Source organism: Diospyros lotus, chromosome 1 (genome assembly GCF_014633365.1).
Source record: "Diospyros lotus cultivar Yz01 chromosome 1, ASM1463336v1, whole genome shotgun sequence".
NCBI classification, from domain to species: Eukaryota; Viridiplantae; Streptophyta; class Magnoliopsida; order Ericales; family Ebenaceae; genus Diospyros; species Diospyros lotus.
Window position 1 is genome coordinate 40,561,878 of NC_068338.1, and position 24,400 is coordinate 40,586,277.

Here is a 24,400-nt window from a genome sequence, read left to right on the forward strand (position 1 = left end):
TGTAAATTTTACCTTTCTTGGAGTGCTTGATAAATAAAGCGTGATCTGCTTGAAATTGATTATATCCATATTTCTTGACTGCCCTTGTAAATCTCTCAAACCAGGCTCTCGGGGACTGTTTAAGTCCATAAAGTGATCTCCTTAGCTTGCATACTTTGTTTCTTGTAAAGCTTCGTTTCAAAACCATGTGGAATTTCCATGTAGACTTCATCTTTTAGATCACCATTTAGAAACGCATTTTTTACATCTAATTGATGCAAGGGTCAATCCAAGTTTGTTGCTAGAGACAATAAAACCCTAATGGTATTTAGTTTTGCCACAGGGGCAAATGTTTCTTGATAGCACTGTTGTTAGAATTTTACGATTCACGATTCGAATCATACGATTCGACTCAATTCATATAGAAATCAAGTCGAATCTATAGGATGAATCTAAAATCCCTTCGAATCGTACGATTCGCGATTCGAATCGTACGATTCGACTCGATTCGTATAGAAATCGAGTCGAATTTATAGGGTGAATCGAAAATCCCTTAGAATCAACTATGAATTGGACGAATCGACCGTGAATCGCATGAATAGCACGATTCGTTTGATTCATCCAATTCGTGCGACTTCGTTTGCATGTGCGCTTTAATCAAATATTTGTTCGATTTGGCTATCTTTGAAAACAAAGAAGGTGATGAAAATGATGAAGATGATGATGCTCTTGAACTTGAAGATGAAGATGATTGATAACTAGTGAAGATTATGGACAATGGAATTTATTAGTAACCTTATAGTTGTAGGTTTTTTTTTCTAGCTTGTTATTTTGAAAGTAGTTTGGTTTGGTGCAATTTGAATTTAAAGGCAACATGAATATACTTTTGCCTTTTGGTATAATTTTAAACTTAGCAAATATATTTAGAAGTTTATTTATCTATTTATATTTAAAAGAATTGATCATGGTGGACACATTATTTATTTTCTATGGATATATATTATTTATAGTTGAAATTGAGAATGTGTATCGAATCTTACGATTCGATTCGATTCTCGATTCAAGATTCATAAAATAAGGATTTCGATTCTCGATTTAACAACTATGCTTGATAGTCAATACCATAGGATTGGGTGAACCCCTTTGCTACTAGTCGGGCCTTGTACCTGTCAATCCTTCCATCCTCCTTGTATTTTACTGTAAAAACCCATTTGCAACCCACAAGGTTCTTTCCGGGGGGTAAATCAGTAATATCCCATGTCTTATTCTTCTCCAATGCCTTGATCTCCTCAAGAACAACATTCCTCCACTTAGGGTGTTGAAAAGCCTCTTCAACAGTGTGTGGAACTTGTACTTTCTCCATATTTGAAACAAATGCACTGAGTTTGGGTGAGAGACTCCTGTATGAAATATAATTTTGTATAGGATGTTGTGTACATGATCTTACTCCCTTTCTCAAAGCAATAGGTCAATGTAAATCCTCATCATCAAGAGAAATAGTGTCCGAATTCTCACCAGTTGCAGGATCTGAATTCAGGTTAGCCTTTTGATCAGGTTTAGGGCATGTTTGGTTCTTACTTTCCTTCCGGTTACACCGTCTCCGAGAATAAACTTGAAATTCCTTGGTGGGAGAGAAATTAGGGGCTGTATGGACTGGTTCTTGAGGTTGCTGGTTACTGGTAGGTTGCTGATTTTCAATAGGTGAGGATAGGATATCCCAAAGCTAATATTCCAAGAAGTTATTTTGAGTGTTCTCCCCCTGAATATCAGGTTTGGAATAGTAGGACTGATTTTTAGCAAAGGTTACATCCATAGAAGTGAAGAATTTCTGAAGTTCGGGAGAGTAGCATTTGTAACATTTTTTATGAGGAGAGTAGCCAAGGAAATGCATTTTATAGACCTAGGATCAAGCTTGCTTCGAAGGTGGTTGTGAACATGGACAAATGACAGCAACCAAAGATTTTTAATGGGAGTTGGGAAAGAATCCGAGTGTGAGGAAAGGTAGTTAGGAGGAGTTGGCTAGGAGTTTTATGCTTGAGGATGCGTGAGGGCATTCTATTAATAAGGTAGGTGGCTGTAAGAATGGCTTCACCCCAAAAATGTTTAGGAACATTGGTCGAGAACAATAGGGATCTTACTACTTTTAGAAGGTGTCGGTTCTTCCGTTCAGCGACCCCATTTTGTTGTGAGGTATCAACACATGAGCTTTGATGTATAATGCCTTGTTGGGAGAGATAGTGACCAAGAATAGAGTTAAAATATTCTTTGCCATTATCAGTCCTTAGGATCTGAATTTTGGTATTAAATTGTCTTTGCACCATTGAATGAAACATTTGGAATATAGAACCAGCTTTAGATTTATCTTTCATGAGAAATACCCAAGTAAGACGGGTATGATCGTCAACAAATGAGATGAACTATCGAGCCCCAGTAATGTTTTTAACCCTAAAAGGCCCCCACACATCACTATGAACCAAAGAAAAAGGGTAAGATGGAGCATAGGGTTGTCTAGGATAAGTATTTTGAATATGTTTAGAGAATTGACAAACTTCACATTGCAACATATGTGGATCTTGATTCTCAAATAATGAGGGAAATAACATTCAAAGATAAACAAAATTTGGATGTCCAAGTCTATAGTGCCATAACATAATTGCACTATTATTGCTGGAATGAAAATTAAATAGATAACTAGAGGGTCTAGATGAGGAATGCTTGCTGATCAGAGCAAGTTTATTGCTGGAAGTAGTCTCTTGAAGGATGTATAGTCTCGAACATGACTTAGCACTGCCAATCGTCCTCCCCGAAATTTGATCCTGAAATACACACTGATTTTGTGAGAATTTAACCACACAATTATGATCAACTGATAGTTTACTGATTGATAATAGGTTGCAATCTAAATTTGACACCAAAAGTACTGAGTTTAAGGTTAGATCTGTAGAAACAGCCACTGAACCCACTCCAGCAACCTGTGATAGTGATCCATCAGCGATTTTTACCACCCAATCTTAGTGGCATGGTTGAAATCTAGTTAGGAGATTGGTATTTCCAATCATATGATCTGAAGCCCCTGAATCAACAACCCAAATAGCAGAAAAATTACCTTTAACAATCAAGGCATGGAGAGATTTACCTTTATGAGCTATAGAATCGGATGCCAAAGTAGGAGACAGGGTGATCTAAGCTTTGCTAAACATATTTTGAAGCCATTCCATTTGTTCTTTGCTGAAAACATTGGGTGATGAAGCTGCAATTGTCTCTTCAGTTGAAGCTAGAGATCCTTTACTTTTCCTTTCATGTGTTGGCTTCCAATCAGGTGGCTTCCCATGAAATTCCTAGCAGGTTTCTTTGGTGTGTCTTGTTTTGTGACAGTGATCACACCAAGGACACCCCCTTTTTTGTTTAGATGAGGTTTGATGACTCCCCCGAGTGATTAAGGCTGATTGCTACAAAGCTGGATTGGTAGGTTTCAGCATGACCTTCATCCGGCTCTCCTCCCTTCGTACTTTCGCAAACACCTCTCTAAGACTAGGCAAGGGCTTTGTACTAAGAATTCTTCCTCTCACTCCATATAGATTTTTATTCAAACCTATAAGAAACTTGTATAGCCTCTTCTCTTCCACAATCTTCCTGTATTTTGTTGAATCATCTGTACACTTCCATTGGATAGTATCACACTTATCCAATTGAAGCCAAAACTTGTTTAAGGAGTTAAAGCACTATGTAACATGAAAATCTCCTTGCTTTAGATCATCAAGCATGCTTTCTATTTCAAATAATTTTGAAGTATTCTCAATATGAGAGTATGCTTCCTTAGCAGCCTCCCAAATTTCTTGTGCAGAGTTATAAAGGAGGAAATTCTCACCTATTTTGGTTGTCATAGAGTTGATGAGGCAAGACATTACCATGTTGTTTTCGGACTTCCAAGCCTTGAACCCTGGTTATGTTTCTCCCGGTATGGTTGTGCTTTTAGTCAAATAGTCATCCCTCCCCTTGCCGCATATGAACATCAACACTGATTGTGACCATTGGAGATAGTTCTGACCATTAACTTTGTGTCCTGTAATGGCGAACATGTTGTTGTTGTCCATGGTTACAGCATTGCTGTTCAGCAGGGGTATAATCTCAGAGGATTGGCTGCTGCTTCTGCCGGCCATTGTAAGTACCAGCAGGCTTACGATTCTAGGTAAAGGGTGGTTGGGTAATAGCTGATCGGCTGCTACTTCTCTACGGTTTGGTAATCAGAAGGAAAATAAACCTACTCTGATACCATGTAGAAAATATTTGAGAGAAAGAAGTCAATCTTATTCACTCGGCCAAAGGGTATAAATACATGAATACAAGATACCTATTCTCTATAGAAGTCTACTCTATTTACAAGATATTTAAAATACAAACTAACTATCTCTTATTTTTAGGAATGCAGTTGACTTATCTTCTTCTCCTTTTATCTCTTTATCCTTCCTAGAATTTAGGCTTCCTTATCTTCATCAAATCGACAACTTCTATATCCTTGAATTTCGGCTTTCTTATCTTTGGCAGCTTCTATATTTCCACAAATATTTACTTGCGTTGGGATAGAAAAATACCTTCTTTAGAGTAGGCTACCTCTATTTCCCAAGAAGTATTTGAGTGATCCTAGGTCCTTAATCTCGAAGTCCTAAGCCAACTTGCTTCTTAGAACCTATTGTTCATCCATGTCATCCCCTGTTATAATGATATCATCCACATAGGCTAATAATGCAGTCACCTTTCTCTTCCCTGAGTGCTTGAAAAAGAGAGAGTGGTCTCCCCTACTCTGCTAGTATCCCATAAGTTTCATGGCTTTGGAGAACCTATCAAACCAAACTCTCAGTGATTGCTTGAGGCCATAGACGGCCTTTTTAAGTCTACATACTTCACCTTCTTTTCCTTCCTTGAATCCTGATGGCTACTCCATAAAGACCCCTTCTTCTAAATCGCCATGAAGAAATGCATTCTTCACATCTAGTTGTTGTAGTTGTTGTCCATAGTGAGTTGTTGAGGATAAGAGAATCCTTACTGTGATCATCTTAGCTACCGGAGCAAAAGTCTCTAAGTAGTCAATCCCATAAATTTGAGTGTAGCATTTGGCCACCAATCGAGCCTTGTACCTTTCCAAATATCCATCTGCATTGTATTTTAAGTTGAAAACCCATTTGCAGCCCACTAAAATCACTCCCTTTGGCTTAGGCACTAGATCCCATGTGTTATTCTTTTTTAAAGCCCTCATTTCCTCCTGCACGACTAGCTTCCATTTCTAATCCTTTAAGGCCTCATCCACTGATTTAGGGATAACAATGGTGTCTAGAGAAGTCAGGAAGCTTTTATGTTTATGGGACAACCTATGGTAAGAAAGATAGTTGGCTAGAGGATGTTGAGTGCATCTTCTAATTCATTTTCTAATGGCAATAGGGATATCCAAATCAGTAGAGAAAGAATAAACAGGATTAAGAGGGCAAACCATTTCAGTACCTGGTTGGGAATCAAATGTTGATCCTTGTTGAGGGTGAGACATAGGTTGTTGTTTTCTATGGTACACAAAAGGAGAGCCCTTGAACCTTACCAGGGATGAGGTCTCTGTCTGACCTACTTGATCAGGGCTTTGGTAAACACTTGGCAGGATTAAGTGATTATCACTATCAGATGAGAGGTCTAAAGCAATAAATGGAACAAGATTAGGGGTAGAGTGATTACTTGTTGGTTCTAATGTCTTGAAAGGGGTTAAGTCCAAACTAGGAAGAGCTAAACCTTGGTCACCATTCAATTGATTCTCCCCTGTAGACCAAGGTTAGGAGGACCAAAGAATGGTTGAGATTCTACAAATGTCACATCCTTCGAAACAAAAAATTTCATAGTAGAAGGATGATAGCATTTGTAGCCTTTTTGGGTAGGAGAATAACCAAGGAAAAGACATCTAAGAGCCCTAGTGTAACACACCAAAACACACAATACTTGGGGTAGAATAGCGACAATACCTGCAAAACATAGAGCTATCAGTGCACATTCTGGTACTATGGGCCACACACGCATCATATGCCATCCTGCCACTCCACATGGGTAGGGGGATTCTCTGAGTCCATGACAAGCTCCCCCACCCAATCCGCTAACGCCTTCGTAGCGGAACCATGAGTCTCGCTTCCTGCGCCTCCCACAGAAAGAGCAACAAATTCTTCACACAAATTACGGCACCATCCCCTCGATGGGTGGGTTCTCCCACACACGCATGTGACTAGTAGCCCCTTGTTAGCCCTTGCACAAACGCAGTGGTGACTACTAGCACCTCTCGCCAGTCCTCACACCAATACCCGCAGTGCATCGCACACTTATCGCATCCCATTGGGCCACTCCATGCACACCCAGGGTCACATCAAAGCTCTTTCGCACATCCCTTTTCAGCGCTCCACGAACCCAACGACAACATGGCAGGTCCAATCTCCACAAGTTGGCCTTCCACATCCGTCATCCCAAAGCGTCTCTCTTCCAACATGCTTACCAGCTTGCTTGGCAAAATGCTTCTGACAGTAGTCCCAAAGATCGCATCCAGTGGAACGTGCGCCAAAGATCTCTCGCATTCCGTGGCGCAACATCCCAACAAAGCCCTGCTCTAATACCACTCATAACGGATCGCCCCATTCGGCACCCTGAGGTTCCCGGCGGTGCGCACGAGACCCCCAGGGCCAACCTATCCCATAGGTGGTAGGCAAGCTTGGCACATGCCAACACACACAATACTTGGGGTAGAATAGCGACAATACCTGCAAAACATAGAGCCATCAATGCACATTCCGGTACTATGGGCCACACAAGCATCATATGCCATCCTGCCAGTCCACATGGGTAGGGGGATTCTCTGAGTTCGTGACACCTAGGGTTTAGCTTGTCTTGAGCCTATTGAGGAATGTGAACAAAGGCTACGTAGTCAAAAGTCAAAAACTCTAAGAGGAAGAGGGGTACACAAGCTAATGTAAGGAAAATAAGAAGAAAGACACTGGAAAAGACTGTGATGATCAAGAATTTTAGATGGTACCCTATTAATTAGGTAGGCTGCAGTGAGGATTGCCTCTCCCTAGAAATTTTTAGGAATATTATGATGATGAAGGAGAGTTCTAGTGACATTTAGGAGGTGTCTCATCTTCCTCTTAGCCACTCCATTTTGTTGTGGAGTGTTGATGCAGGAAGACTCGTGGATAACCCTTTTTTGCTAGAAAAAAATGGTGTGTGAGTGCTGATTAAAATAATCCCTTGCATATCAATCCTAAATTTTTTAATAAGAGAGCCAAATTGAGTCAAAATCATTGAATAAAAGTGAGGCAAAACAATACTAACAGTAGCCTTATCCTTTAGAAGGAATACCCAAGTCATTCTAGTGCAATCATCTATAAAAGAGATGAACCATCTAGCCCCAAAGCAATTGAGAGTCCTAGATGGTCCCCAAACATCCGAATGAATTAGAGCAAAAGGGTGAAAAGACCTTTTATTACTAACAGGATAGGAAACTCGATGATGTTTGGAAATTTCACATACATCACAATGTAAAGTACTAGGATCTACTTGCTTAAATAAATCAAGAAACATAATTTTTAGTAAATGAAAAGGTGGATGCCCTAGCTAGTAACGATGAAGCCAGATGTCAACATGGGATGAATGAGACTGAGATGTGTAGGCTATTTTAGGCTGAGTTCTGTTAGGTTGCAAGATCTCCCTCTTTAGAACATACAGCCCATTCTTCTCCTCAACAGCACCAATCATCCTCCCTGTGGCCAGTTCCTGAAATTCACAAGAGTGAGGGGGAAAAAATAACATGACAATTAAGATCCTTAGGAATAGATGTAAAACTATTCCTAAGATAGACAGAAATCAAGTTGGTTGACAAGTTAGGGACATGTAAAACTTGTTTAACAGGAAGATTAGGACTAAGAGTAACCCTTCCTTGACCTTTGATAGGAATAGATGTCCCATTAGCAATAATAATCTGAATATGTTTGGGTGTCTCAAGGGGCTTGTAGGTGTCAAAAACAGTGGGGCTATGAGACATGTGGTTTGTAGCTCCCGAGTCTAGAATCCATACATCACCCCTACCGGTTTTTTAGGCTGTTAAAAAATTAGAATTAAAGCTATTACTTGGCTAGTTACCTTGTTGGGCAATGGAGCATGATCCATCCTGAATGGTTTTCAAGAACATCTTGAGCTTATTGATTTCATCAGCATTCAGTTGGTTCAGCTCCAATTCAGTCATCGAGTCTACTTTTTCCACAATCTCTTCTTGCTTATTGTTAAAATAGGCCTGATTCTTAGAGGATATATTTCTAAATCCCCTTAGTTTCGGTAGCACAACTTCCTTCCCATGTCACTTGAAGCAGGTCTCTTGAGTATGCTTCGGCTTTTTAGAGTAGGAGCACCACAAACCGTCCTTCCCGTGTGACTTAAATTGCCCATCAGTCCTTCCTCCTTGTGATTTGAACCTTGACCCTTCTCCTTTATCAGTTAACATGGTTGATCCTTCATAATTGATTTCCCCCAGCATTGCTATTCTCCTATTCTCCTAACTTCGAACAACTAAAAAAACACCATTAAGAGATGGAAGCTTTTATCTTCCAAGAATTTGAACTCTTACCTGGTCATACTTAATGTTGAGTCCGGCCAAAAACTCCACAATTCTATCTCTTTCAAGAAAAGAATTGAGAGTGGTTGCATCTGTACCACAAACCATTTTAATGTCTTGGTAGTGGTCAAGTTCCAGCCAATACCCATTCATTTTGTTATAGTACTCAGTGACTGTTAAGGCCCCTTGTTTAGTGCTACTCAATTTCATCTTAACCTCGAAAATAACTTAAGCATCTTGGACTTTAGAGTACGTACACCTAATTGTCTCTCATATGGAGCAATGGATAAAAACATGTAATTTTTACTAACCTCAGGTTGCATGGCATTCCATAGCCATGACATGACCATGGAGTCCTCTATATCCCAAGCTAGGAACCCAGGATCTGATGCCTTGGGGCTTGGATCTGTCAAGTGATATAACTTCCCTCTCCTCTTTAGAAAAGTTTTTACCAATTGAGCCCACTGTAGGTAATTTCGTCCATCCAATTGGTAAGATTGGTGTATCCCTGGTTGATCACCAGTAGGCAAGCTTCCCATTGAAGTATCAACCATGTTGGTCCCCTCTGAAGTCATAATTGGAGTCATCTCGGAGATTTCAGACATGATCGGAAAAGTGGATGGAGTAGTCTATTGCAATTAAGGCAAAATGATGGGTAGGACTTTGAGGGCACCAATGGCCGGGGAATGGCAATAAAAGCCAACAAGAGCCGGAGAATGCTGAAAGGCAATGAAGGCTAGAATAATTTCAGAAGTAAGGCTCTGATACCATGTAAAAAATAGTAGCAAGCTAAGACACTTGCCCCTTTGGGTTATTCTCTATTTATAACCACATAATTTATAGCTTAGGAATTTTAAACGAAAGAAAAGAATACAAAAGTCATCCTAATTAGTACAAAAAGTCATCCTTGATTGCTTCCATAGATTCTGCCATTTAAATGTCAATATTTACAGCTGTAACAGCTATTTTGCCAGCCCTCTTTGACCCAAGATTTCAACATGTGATAGTTGGCTTTTTTTCAGCATTCTAGAAGCAGCCATAGCTGGCTTTTTCCTTTCTCTTGAATTTCCTCATGCCAGCAGTGGTAGGGGATGACCAATCATTTAAAGAAAGGATCTTGAAAGCACTCCACTGCTCACCTTTAGGAGGTCATTCAAGAGTGCGAGTGACTAATCAAAAGATAAAACAACTATTTTTTTGGCCTAGGGAGAAGAAGGATGTGGTGCAATTTGTGTTGTCATGTGCCATATGTCAGCAGTGCAAACAAGAGCAGGTGTCTTACCCTGGGTTGCTGCAACCCTTGGCCATTCCTGAGCAAGCATGGGATGGTATTTCTATGGATTTCGTAGAGGGATTACCAAGATCAGAAGGCAAGGATGTTATCTTGGTGATAGTGGACTGTATGACCAAATTTGGCCATTTTATCAGCTTGACACACCCATTTACAGCTCCGGAGGTGGCACGAGTATTCTTGGATTCTGTGGCTAAAATCCATGGAATACCCAATTCTATTGTGTCTAACCAAGATAAGATTTTTACAAGTATTTTTTGGCAAGAATTATTCAAGAAGTTAAGGGTGGGGTTGCATATGTCTACTCCATATGACCCACAAACAGACGACCAAACAGAGAAGGTTAATCAGTGTGTGGAGGCAGACTTGTGTTGCATGTGTTTCACTAAACCTAGAAGCCAGAACAAGTGGCTATCCCTAGTGGTATAATTCCAGTTACCACAGTGCTATTAAAAGGAGTCCATTCGAGGCTATGTTTGGTTACAAACCCTCCCTTTTGACTACTCTTTCAAGTACAAATCCTACTATGGCTGCAGTAGGACAGTACTTGCAGAAGGGGCAGCAGATGTTGACCATTCTCAACAAGGAATTAACCACTGCCCAAAATCATATGAAGCAAGTAGCTGACAGAAAAAGAAGTGACAGGTCGTTCAAATTTTTTTTTTTTGGGGGGGGGGGGTCTTATGGTTAGACAATTTTTACAGCAACCTTATACATCTATTCCAGCTTCTAAGTTGAGTCCTAAGTATTTTGGGCCTTACACTATAGTGGCCAAGGGGGGCAAAGTTGCTTGCAGGTTGCAACTTCCAGAGGGAGTGAATTCTCACCGTGTTTCATGTTTCCTTGCTCAAGCAAGCTAAGGAGCCTCTGGTTAATGTGAGTCAGGATTTGCCACCTACAGTTGAAGAAATGGAAGAAGAAGTGGTTCAACCTCGGGCTATTGTGGAGAAAAGGTCATCTACCAAGGATCACTGCCCTTAACTCAGGTCTAGGTACAGTGGTCCCACCTCCATCTGGAGCACACCACTTGGGGAAAATCTACCTGACTTGTTGAAGCAATTTCCTGGGGCTGTGGGTCTACTCTAATTCTTGGGGACAAGAATTGTTTAGGGGGAGGGGGGAATTGTCACGATCCCAGGGGTAGAAATGGAATATCAACAAATTACAGTTGTAACATTCTGGGAATATCAATAAATTACATTTGTAACAGTCTGAGAATATCAATAAATTATAGTTGTAACAGTTAGTAACTATAATAGTTAGTTAGATGGTAGTTATGGGAAGGTTGTAAACAGTTAAGGAGTTGAGTGACTATTAAAAGGAAACTATATATGTAACTAAAGAAGGTAGGAGAAGGGCATTGAATAACAAAATTATTCTTCTCTCTCTCTCTCTCTCATCCTATTCTATTCTATGTCTAAAATTCCATAATTGTCAAAGCCCAATTCTTGGGGCTTGACAGATGGGTTGATGAAAAAGTGAAAAATGGTTTAGTGCACATTTATATATGTGGCATTTTGTAATAGGGAGATAAATGTGGGGGTAAAAATGTCATCATACCACCCCTTCCATGGAACAAGAAGGCTTTACATCCATTTTGTGATAAAAAGCCTTTCCATCATTTTGAGGGAATGGGTCATTCCATTCCTTCATACTAACTGAACAAACTTTTGTGGGAATCCCATTCTCATTCCCTTTCCCTTGCCCTCCATTTCACCCAACTAAACGTATCCTTACTGATAACGGGAAGTAAGAATTAGGCAACCACGCTTACTACATCAAGCACTTCCATGGTCAAACCGAAAACAAAAAAGAAAAATGAAAAATCTCTTAAACTTTTGGAATATTGACTCAATTACTCCACATCTTAAAAATCCACAACTAATAACACTGATGATATACTAAGTCATCACTGCTTGAACCTCCAAAAATCCACTCAAATTTGTTGGCAAGCCAAAGCAACTGATCACCTTTCATAGGGAGAACTTAAATAAACGGAAGGCGACCGTTGTCCCACATATTAAGAAGGGCACCCTCACATAAAATTGGAAAAACCAATCCTAGCTCCAGCAATAATAAATCATAGAGCTAATCAGCCTCTCGAGTGGTATTCAGATGATGCAATTTTCCATACTTCCTTTAATTTCCAATGATATCACTCCTCTACCTTCATCCCCATCACAACATAATATTTAATATCAGCTGATCCAACTCTCATATGCAGAGCTATATAATAATGCTATCAACATATAATTATTTTAAGCACAAAACATCCATAAGCCATTAAGGATAAAAGGCATACTTTGCAGCATTCTTATGCACTGTTCAAATTCTGATGCATAATAAAAATAACAAAAATATTCTTTCCAGAACATGAAGGCTGTGTCTATCTTTATCCATCACTACAGTACAATAGAAAGCAAGAAAAATTCTTATTTATATATAAAATAGTAGTATCCCAATAAGGATGCCTTTCTCAATAAAATAGAATATAAAAAGAAAAATGATTGTATTCATATAATCTTTTTCCTCTCCAATAAAAGAAAGCTATTAGAGAGTCTACGTTGAACATTATCCATCAGTCACAGTACTTTGCATTCACTCAACCATCTACCTCATCAGTTAGTGACAAATGGTTCCAAGAAACTTCATAGAAATTTCACATATAGAATTCTGATGAAAATAAAAACATATTGGCTGAATGTCCGGTCAGAAGAGGGGGGAAACCAGAACAGGTATTCACGAAAAAGTGCATGATAGAATAAACTTTAGAGGAAATTTGGAGGTGACAGAATCAGCCTTTCAACACAATCTATCATCACATAATTTAAAAATTGTAAAAGAATTTCCAGTCAGTTTATGTCCAGTCAGTTTATGTGGTTTAACAGTTTGTTTAAAGTACTAGAAGTACCATGTGATAGGCATATTGTCACATTGTACATCAAATAGACATGAAAAATTAAATCAATGTGTAACTAAAACAAAAAAAAAAAATTGATTTTCTAGAATATTTACTGATAGTCATAATATTGAACAAACCTGAATTTGCTGTATGCCTGTGAGATCCTTGCAGAAATCAGTCAGAATCTGGTTGCATGTTGGCCGCACATATGTTTGGAAACAAGCTTCCAATTGCCCAGTCACACTACTAACTATCACAGATGGAAACTCAATTATCTCCTGTGGATGAGGATTCTTTTCCTTGTCACATGTAGCCTCAAAGTCTATAACCACAAAATATTGAAAATCTTGAAAGTGGAACTCATGTGGGTAACTTTGAGGGACGAAACTGAATGGAGCATACTGAAAACGGTTATCTGGTAGGAATGAGTAAAAATGGCCCTCGAATGCATTCAATTGGAAGTGATGAACATTGTTAGAGTCTGGATGAAAATTCAACAATGGGCTGATATCATTTGGGCCGGTGATTTTCTTATGAATTTCTTTAGCAGATACACGAGATTCACAGTTTAAGGACTTGTCTGGGTCAACAGTACTTCCTCCTGGATGAGCATACACTTCCTCTTTGAGTTCTGGAAATCCTTCAACAGGAGTCCCATTACACTGCAGAGTGTAAGGGTACCCCTTGATCTGGAGGCATTTTGTGGATACCTCACAGTTCCTTTGCATACTTTCTGCGGCAAATAACAGAAGGAACAAAATTTCTTAGAGAACAGGGCAAAGTCCAATTTCCAGTATCAAAGTAAATCATTAACTACGCAGCACAATCACAACACAAACTATGGCACCTGGTTGCAGTGCTTCAGTAGGTATAGATTAGAACTTGGATTGCATGCAATTCAAAGATTTCAAAAAATCAGAACACCAAAAGATAAAACTTTTACTAGATAAGGTATCATTACCAAAAGAAATACAAAAATGAACTAGGAACTAGCATAGTGCATAATCAATCCCCTCTTCCCCAACTATACTTAATTAAATAACATTTAGTTATACATATCACTACTAAGCTTTGAACACTGCAGCAGACCAGCTGGGAAGGGCAGGGAAAACTTAAAAATAGTGGCATCATGCTGCACAATCAGGTCAGAATATATGGACATCAAAATAATTACTAGTAGGAGTAAATGGGAAGACTAAATGGGATTCATATTTTCAGCTGTTAAGTTCCAAGTGATAAAATACCCTATCCAAGCTGCAAACTGATCTTTTTTATTTATTCTTGTTTTGACAAGTCAAACAGATCATAACCCAGTTAAACATTAAGTCATTAACCACTCAAGCATGGAAGTTGTCAAACAATTAGATCAAAGACAAGAACTCATCCACTACCTCAATGTGGCCACAATCACTCGCTTCCATTTGGAATTCCCTCACTACGCCTGGCTGCATTATTTACAGAAATTTAAAGTGTTGAAGTTGCATTTGTCTCGCATCGCCAAGTTATTGGGCTGTTATGTCGTTTATATGTGGTTTGAGCACCCTCCTTCTCTAATCTAGCTTTTAGGAGTGAGTTCTACCCACGCCCATTTAACATGGTATCAGAGAGCAGGCTTTTGTTTGCAGTGTTGGGTTTGGACCCTGTCCATATGTATTTCCACGCTACACGTGGGGGAGGGTGTTAAAGTTGCATTTGTCCCGCATCACCAAGTTATTGGACTGTTATGTTGTTTATATGCGGTTTGGGCACTCTCCTCCTCTAAGCTAGCTTTTAGGAGTGAGTTCTACCCAGACCCATTTGACATAAAAAAACAGCCCTTTGCTTCAATCTAGAAACTATAGAATAGAGCTTGTTCTTGCATAACTAATCAAAAAGTAATGAAACTGTGAGGCCTTTTATAGAGACTTATTTTCTAACATTCAAACATGTTTCCTTACAAAGTTTCAAAGAAATGGAAATAATATGTCAGGGCCTCCAGAAGCAGCTTCCGCGATGCCAACAAGAATATATAAGACCTTTATTTAAATAAATAAATAAAAAACTGAAGCTCGAGCGTAGCTTTAAAACAATTGCTATCTTGACAACAAACAAGAAGGTCCTTGATTCAAGCCGGGTTCAATAAAAAAAGATGCAAGTAGTGGAAGGCAACACCTAGGGACGAGGTGCAAAGAGGGACAGCTCTGTGCCCCTCCACACAGCCAAGGCAAGGAACATCCATGAGGCGCCTGCCTAGGCGCTGAGGCACCCGCCTTTTGTGCCTTATAACATTAAAGCCAAATAACAATAAAAATAAAAGGATTAAAACAAATTTCAAAACCTAAAAAGATTGAAAAAAGACTAAACCTTATATATCAAATTCTAAAACATTAAAGCAAAGTGTTGATAGCTATAAATCTGGAACAATTGGTAGCTATTACCAACGGCAAATTGATAGCTATAATTGTGTTATATAACATATAGCTATATAATCTTCTGATTGGAAATAATGGTATATGTTAAACCGAGAACTATAATCTCTCAAGAATCACTCAAAACTCACCAAATTCAAACAGCGTTCTAAAACATAAAGTAAGCAATAAACACGAAATTGAAAAGTAAAGAAAATCAAACCAGATTGCAGCACACACGATATACCCTGGTTCATGCCATTTACATGACACTACATCCAGCAATCCAAGAAGCAATCAATCCACTAGAACCGTATGAAAAACCAGTACAAGAAATACCCCTCTTTCACCTCACCTTGCCTCTCGAATACAATACTCTAACCGAAGACAACAAGAACTATAAACTCACAGCTCTCTTTCTCGCCTCTCACTGAATTCGAACACAAGGAATGAAAGATACAATTGATTGAATGAATGAGACTGACCTTCGTACCCTTCTATTTAAGACTAGAGAGGCGGAACTACCTAAGGATATATAACTAACTTACAAAAGTCAAAACTACCCTTAGACATAACAATTAGTTACATTTAAATCCTAATAACTAACTGCCGCCAAGACATCTCTTATTTCTTTCTTATTTCTCTCATCTTTCCAGCATCCTATTACTTTGGGCAAAACAGTAACAAATCTCCACCATTTTGCTCTAAGTAATCCTAGAACTTCAGCCTTCTAACTCTGCTCACTTCTTGAATAACCTGAAAAACACATCAATCAAAACACATCAAACTGTAACAGCATTAAGCAATGAAGTAACTTGGACATTGGGACAGCCTTAGTGAAAATATCTGCAGCATTTTCACTTCCAGCAACTTTTATAAGCTCAACCTCCTTCTTCTCAAGGACTTCTCTTATAAAATGGTATCTAGTGTCAATGTGTTTTGTTCTTTCATGATGACTCTGATTTTTTGCCAAATGAATGGCACTTTGACTGTCACACTTTAAAATAACCTTCACATCATATCTTAGGAATTCACTAATCAAACCTTTCAACCACAAAGATTCTTTAACAACCTCAGTTACAGCTATGTACTCAGATTCTATAGTTGATAGAGCTACAACTGGTTGAAGATTAGATTTCCAGCTAATTATAGATTTCCACAATTGACATACATGGCCAATTGTTGATCTTCTCTTATTGAAGTCTGATGCATAATCTGCATATGAATATCCTATAATGTTTGGCTTTTTAAAGTCATCAGTTCCACCATAAATCAAAACCATGTCAATTGACCCCTTTAGATATCTAAATACCCATTTAACTGTTGTCCAATGTTCCTTCCCTGGATTTGCCATAAATCTACTTATCACACTCATGGCATGTGCTAAATCCGGCCTAGAACACTCCATTGCATACATAAGGCTACCAACAGCATTAGAATAGGGGATTTTCTTCATTTCTAATAGGTTCTTTTCATTTGTTGGAGATTGGGCATGAGAAAGTTTAAAATGTTGAGCAAATGGTATGTTTACTACTTTTGCATTTAACATATGAATTTTTCTCATAATTTTCTCTAAGTAGGCTTTCTGGGATAGCTGGAGAGATTTATTATGCCTATATCTATGAATTTCCATTCCTAAAATCTTCTTGGCTTCTCCAAGTTCTTTCATCTCAAAGGTTGACTTAAGTTTAAGTTTTAAACTTTGAATTTCAGTTGCTGAGTGACTTGCTATTAGCATGTCATCTACATACAGCAAGAGATAAATTGCTATTTTAGTGGAAATATGCCTAAGATAGACACAATAATCAAAAGAACTTCTTCTAAACCCTTGACTTATCATAAAGGAATCGAATTTCTTATACCACTGCCTAGGGGACTACTTTAGTCCATATAAGGACTTTCTTAACAAGCAAACCTTGTCTTCTTTGCCCCTAACCTCAAATCCTCTAGGCTGACTCTTTAGAATTTCTTCCTCTAATTCGCCATGAAGAAATGCTATGGTAACATCCATCTGCTCTAGGTAAAGGTCAAGATGAGCTGTCATAGCTAGAAGAATCCTTATAGAAGTGTGCCTTACAACTAGGGAAAACACTTCATTAAAATCAATTCCTGCTACTTGGGTAAAACCCCTAGCTACTAACCTAGCTTTATATCTAGGTTTAAGGCTATCTCCAGCTCCTTCTTTTACCTTAAATAGCCACCTACAGCCTACAATCCGTTTTCCCAAGGGTCTATCCACTAACACCCATGTTCCATTTTTTCTTAAGGATTCCATCTCAGCTTCCATGGCTTCCTGCCATTTCTGAGCTTCCTTAGAACTTACAGCTTCTTCATAAGTTTGAGGTTCTTCACCTGCTATTTCTTCTACACTTAATAGAGCATATGCTACCAGGTCCGAAAACCCATATCTGACTGGGGGGCCTGCTTATTCTTCTCTGCCTACATTATACCTATCTCCAATTGGATCTCCTGTTGTACTAGATGAACCAACACTGTCCATGTGTTGATCTTCATCATAACTAGATGAATCCCTAACTTCTATAGATCTATCAAGACTATCTTGGCTCGAGGATTCTTCACCAGCACTTGGCTGGTCCTAGAAAGGTTCTAAGGGATAATTGAAAGCAGTAACATCATCCTGTTGCTGCTGTTCAAAATTTATGGATTTAGCTTTCCCTTCCCTATCCTCATTTTTCTTTTCTAGATCGATAAATGAATTTTCATTAAAGGTTACATCTCTACTTATCATGGTTCTAGGCATATCTTTTTCTAAATTCCACAACTTATATCCCTTAACCCCTAATGGATAACCAATAAACACACACTTCTTAGCCCTAGGTTCTAATTTTCCTTGTTTTATATGTGCATAAGCTATACACCCAAATACCCTAAGGTGATCTAGGTTTGGCTTATGGTTATACCACATTTCATAAAGAGTTTTAAACTCTAAAGCTGATGAAGGTGACCTGTTTATTAAATATGCTACTGTAACAACAGCCTCTCCGCAAAATGCTTTTGAAAGCCTAGCATGGAATAGCATACATCTTACCCTTTCAAGAAGGGTTCTATTCATGCGCTCGGTCAGGCCATTTTGCTTAGGATTTCCAGGGGCAGTAAGATGTCTTAAGATGCCATTTTCATTACACAATTGGGTGAATTCCTTATTACAAAATTCTAAGCCATTATCAGTCCTAATGATTTTTAATTTTCCACCCTTTTGGTTTTCAATCATGATTTTCCAGGTTTTAAAAGCATCAAAAGTGTTATCTTTTGTTTTTAAAACAGAAACCCAAACCATTCTTGAATAGTCATCTATAATAGAAAGAAAATACCTAGCTCCACCATGAGTTGGAGTTTGACTAGGGCCCCATAAGTCCGAATGGACATATTCTAAAGGACCTTTAGTGATATGCAATGCTTTCTTAGGGGATTTTGTTTTCATAGATTTTCTATAGATGCAAGTTTCACATGTATCTAAATCTGTCATTTTTCCAGAACCTAAGATCCCTTGGTTAACCAACTCTTTTAGCCCTTGGATACTTATATGCGCCATCCTAAAATGCCATAGTTTTGATAGTTCATAGGCCTTTTCCCCTATTGCTGCATCTCCACATACTGTGGAAGCTATCATAACAAATATTCCATTTTTAAGGATTGCCTTCATACATATAAGCGAACCTTTAACTACTTTAAGAATATCCCCACAACCAAAACTGTAGCCATTCTTAGCTAGTTCTCCTAGGGAGATCAGATTTCTTTTAAGTTCTGGGACATACCTTACAGATGTCAAAGTTCTGATTGATCCATCAAACATCTTAAACTTAATGTCCCCAATCCCCTTTATCCCACACTCTTGATTATTTCTGAGTAAAACCTTCCCCTCACTCATGTCTTTATAATTCAAGAACCATTCTATGTGAGGTGACATATGGAAAGAACATCTGGAATCTAAAACCCATACCACTTTATCCGAATGTCTTGAAACCACTAGAACATCCGAACTATCATAGTCTAACTCACAAGTTGAGTTTGAAAACTCTGATTTACCTTTATTTGAAAAATCCTGTTTTCTTTTAGGACAGTTTTTCTTTATATGTCCTTCCTCATGGCAATGAAATCATCTAAATGTTTTCTTGCCATTTCTGGACTTCGATCTAGACTTTCCTTTAGCCTTAGGGTCTTTCTTTTCGGATCTATGTCTAGTTGAAAGGGCATCACCAGCAGCTTTCTTTGATTCTACTTTCTATTGTAAATCTTTAGAATTAAGGGCACCTATAACATCTTCTAAAGATATGGTATCTCTTCCATGCTTTAAAATGTCTACAAAATGTTCATATGACTTCGGCAATGAATGCAACAGAATTAGGGCCTTATCTTCTTCTTCATGTGATATACTTAAGTTTTCCAAATCAAGACACAATTTGTTAAATTCATCAATATGATTTTGAAGCTTCTACCCTTCTTGCATTTTGAAAGTAAAAAATTTTGCTTTCAGATACAGCCTACTCGAAAGAGATTTAGTCATATATAAGCTTTCTAGTTTGGCCCACAAATCCTCGGTTGTTTCCATTTTAGACACTTCTCTTAGGACTTTATCTCCTAAACTTAAGATTAGGGTGTTGAAAGCTTTTTCACATATTTCTAGCCTGCGATTATTAGCTTCTAATCTTTGTTCGGCAGTTGCGGATTTTGGGAAAGGTTTTTGAGGTGCTAAAGCTTCCTTTAACCCTAAATTTCCCATCAAGGCTTTTATCTTAATCCTCCAAAGTCCAAAATCATTTGTGCCATCAAATTTTTCAATGTCATACCGAGCAGCAAGGGTCGCAAAAGCCATAGTAGACAATTTTTCTATAGGATCCTAAAGATTCTATAGATTTCTTGATGATTCTTGATTGAATAACCTAATGCTCTGATACCAGATTGTTAAACCGAGAACTATAATCTCTCAAGAATCACTCAAAACTCACCGAATTCAAACAGCGTTCAAAAACAGAAAGTAAGCAATAAACATGAAATTGAAAAGTAAAGAAAATCAAACCAGATTGCAGCACACACGATATACCCTGGTTCATGTCATTTGCATGGCACTACATCCAACAATCCAAGAAGCAATCAATCCACTAGAACCGTATGAGAAACCAATACCAGAAATACCCCTCTTTCACCTCACCTTGCCTCTTGAATACAATACTCTAACCGAAGACAACAAGAACTATAAACTCACAGCTCTCTTTCTCGCCTCTCACTGAATTCGAACATAAGGAATGAAAGATACAATTGATTGAATGAATGAGATTGACCTCCGCACCCTTCTATTTATAGACTAGAGAGGCGGAACTACCTAAGGATATATAACTAACTTACAAAAGTCAAAACTACCCTTAGACATAACAATTAGTTACATTTAAATCCTAATAACTAACTGCCGCCAAGACATCTCTTATTTCTTTCTGATTTCTCTCATCTTTCCAGCATCCTATTACTTTGGGCAAAACAGTAACAGTATAAATATGGGATGTAGAATTGGAGACACAGGCCAACTAACAGCCCTTCTTTATCATTCTTTCTCTACAACCATTATGCAAATTTTCCATTAGTCTTATTTTTCAACTCAAAATCCCTCTTGTAAAAAGAAGAAAATAAATTTGCTTCAAACCTCAATAAATTTAAAGCAAATATATATCAAATCCTAAAAACATTAAAGCAAAACCCCATTTAAAATTATTAAAACAAATTTAAATCAAACCCAAAAAACATTAAAACAAAGCCCTCATTCTGAAAAGATCAACACAATTTTATATGAAATCCTAAAAACATTAAAACAAGGGAAAAATGCACCAGGCATTGCAGGTTTGGCCTAACAGCAAGCAATACCCATGAGGTTTTGAAAATAGCAATGACCTCCCTTAACTTTACAAACCTTGTTGCATGAACTCCCATGGAAACCCTCCCTACCTCCTCATTCTAAAAAAGATCAAAACAAATATATATCAAATCCCAATAACATTAAAACAAGAGAAAAATGCACTTGGCACTCTCGAGGTTTGGCCTAAAAGCAAGCGATACCCCTAAGGCTCTAAAAATAGCAATGACCTCCCTTAACTTTACAAACCTTGTTGCATGAACCCCCATGCCATTACTTAACCCATTAATATTTGCAAATTCCCTCCCTCCCTCGAATATGTCTACCAACTAAGGCCATGGCAAACAAAGCTTCCTCTCTCATGTCTTCTCTCTTTGTCTCTCTCCTGCCTCCTCCTCTCTTTAGCTAGGATGGTTGAACTAGAGGGCTCTGCCATGGCCACCCTTTGGCTTAGCCATTGGACCCACAACATTGGGGCTTTTCCCTCCCTCGTAAACTATTTCCTTCCAATCATATAAATGTGGGATCCCACCTAAATCATCTTGTGCCAATTCTTCCTTCAAATATGAGAGCTTCTAAATATCCTTTCACCAACTTTTCATATTACATTCTTGTGCCAATTCTTCCTTCAAATATGAGAGCTTCTAAATATCCTTTCACCAACTTTTCATATTACATTCTTGTGCCAATTCTTCCTTCAAATCTGAGAGCTTCATAAATATCCTTTCACCAACTTTTCATATAACATTTCCTTCAAACTTCACACATCGTAAAAAATAAATAAAGTTCAAAAACTCTTTGCGTCATGGCACTCAACTCAGATTCCAACATTGTAAATATTTTTCTGCCAGACACAAAACTTGAACAACTCAATTAGCAATTAGCATATTGATATCCAATAACCATAGAAGCTTCTAAATTTACTTCCAATGCGATTGTGTCAGCAGAAAGGGAAACCCCATAATAGTTAATTCCTTCACTGCTCATTCAACTCCCCCTCGCTCAGTCGCAACAAATCAAGTTCCGGATCGTAATCAACCGAAACCCAATCGCTGGAAAAAAGAAAGAACAGCGCGAGATAAAACAAAAAACCCAAATCGATCGATTTCCTGTCAAAAGACGCACAAAATTGTTCGAGTTTCGCAACACATTCCCAATCCAGTACGAGAGCGAAAAAAGCCCTCGCCATATGACAACAAATCAAACACTGCACAAACAAACGCGAGGATACCAGAGATCAAGCGATCAAACCTTTATGCTGTATGGCAGTCATAATGCTGGATATAGTTAAGATCCGCGAGCAAGTACATCAGATCTTTCCCTTCGATTTCCTGACCTGTAGAAACCAAATTTTCACTAGATTCAATTTGACAGTGAAGGAAACCAAAAATTCACTATATATATGTTTGTGCATGCATCGATATCAAACCTCTTGATAGGATCGCAAGAGAACGCGTTTGAGAAGGGACGGGAACCGACTAGTCCCCTTATACCGCGAACATTGGGGTTTGGGGAATATGGGAGAGCAACGATACTGTATTTTATAATAGAAAACGCAAAAAAATAAATAATATAAAAAATACTGACACACTAACGGCAAGCAAATGTGCAAGCTACTAAAATATTTTGAAAAATAACTTATTTTCTATTGCAATACCTAGCTTGTGCTTCTAAGGTAACATTTGCAACAATATGTGTATCATCTATTACCCCCTACAATATTCTTTAACCAAAAAAAATTACTTTATAATAACGAAAACCTTTACAAAATATATAATGAAATAATTTCGATCCCTAACTTGAAAATATGTGAACTAAATCTTGACATTTTTTTTCTCATATGGTGAGTTGTGAACAGTGGCGTTACTGACAATATCTCTATACAGTCCGAGACAAGCACGTAAGATCATATGGAGTAATAACTTACTATTTGTCCAAATCTAAAGAAAGTAAAACTTTCAGCTCGATTACGTTGGTCATGCCCGACCGTGTTTAGGAAAATAATCACTTGTTCCTCAACTATGACAAATCTACTATCAACCAATCCATATGTTCATAACCGAGCACATAATCTATGAAACAGCTCTATTTTTATCCTAAGTAGGTTATGACAAATTCTATCACTCATTCCAAACATTAGTGTAAGAGTAATTTGTCTTTCAGAATCCCAATTTAAATGAAGAGCTATTGGGAGATGTCGGTTGCGATGTCTAATATCATTATATATCACAATTGCTTGCATGACCATTGTCCAAAATAAACCCAAATGTTATTGTTGCCATCAACATTGATTCCTTATTGAAGGCATGTTATTCACTACTACGTATTATTAGAACAGTAGGTTCTATGGCACACACCAAGAGGGAGGTTAATTGGTTATTTTAAAAACTTATTTGATAGAACTTTGAAATCCTTTTGATTGAAAATAAAAACTCAATGCAAGTGAGGATAATGAAATGCTAGTAGTGATAAACAAATAAAAAGAAACATAAGTAAGAGAGAACACAAAGATTTATAGTGGTTCGGCTTAACCCAAGCCTAATCCACTACCTTAACTCTTCATCAAGGATTTTTCAAACCATCCACTATCAACCCCCTACTCAACCCGAGTAGGTTCTCTAGTCCGAGACTAGGAATTACAACTTCCCACTCAAATGGGCCCTCTAGCTACACAAGCTAGGAAAATAACAACGATACAAATGAAAGAGATAAGCTAAGAGTTAACACTCTTAGTTACAAGTTCTCTCACAATGAAAACTAGGCTTAAGAATAGATTTACAATGATAGAACAAAGCCTTGCATAGAAAAATATAACAATGAAAGCACAGAGAACACTGTAAGCACAAATAAAATGATTTGTAATATTTAGATCATCTCGTTTCCGTCCATTTGCCTTCTCTTGATCATCCATGACATGTATATATAAGTGTCCCACAAAGTTGAAGATAAATATAACCGTTTGGAGCCGTTGGGATTTGAAAAAATAGCCGTTGGAAGCATTCTGTGAAACACATAGTTGACAGAGAAAATAGGTTAGTCGACTATTTTATCAAATAAAATTAGCCATAGTCGACAGACAGAAAAGCATAGTCGACTATCTTATAACACAAAAATCTCATAGTCGACAGATCCTTTTACATAGTCGACAGATCAAAAATTACAAATAAAATTTTGAAATTCATGAACAAACATAATCGACAGATGAAATAGCATAGTCGACTATTCTTATGCATAGTCGACAGCACTAAACAACATAGTCGACTATCTTCTTGGAAAATCTGGAAACTTATCAGATAACATGTAGAAGCACACTTGATTAATACAAAACATCACCACATATTTATATTTTGTT

General features: G+C 38.0%; 1 protein-coding gene across 1 annotated transcript in view; it reads right to left on the reverse strand.

Annotated features, from left to right (window-relative positions):
• The window catches only part of LOC127801352 (uncharacterized), a 33,875-nt gene extending 11,240 nt beyond the window's left edge, over positions 1–22,635 (reverse strand). Inside the window, exons 1-3 of the mRNA XM_052336371.1 lie at positions 22,478–22,635; positions 22,300–22,384; positions 12,936–13,531 (exon numbers count right to left, since the gene is read on the reverse strand). Coding sequence (XP_052192331.1) covers positions 12,936–13,531; positions 22,300–22,321 — 618 coding nt within the window. The 5' untranslated portion in view covers positions 22,322–22,384; positions 22,478–22,635. The remainder of the gene's footprint in view (positions 1–12,935; positions 13,532–22,299; positions 22,385–22,477) is intronic.
• Positions 22,636–24,400: the final 1,765 nt, after the last annotated feature.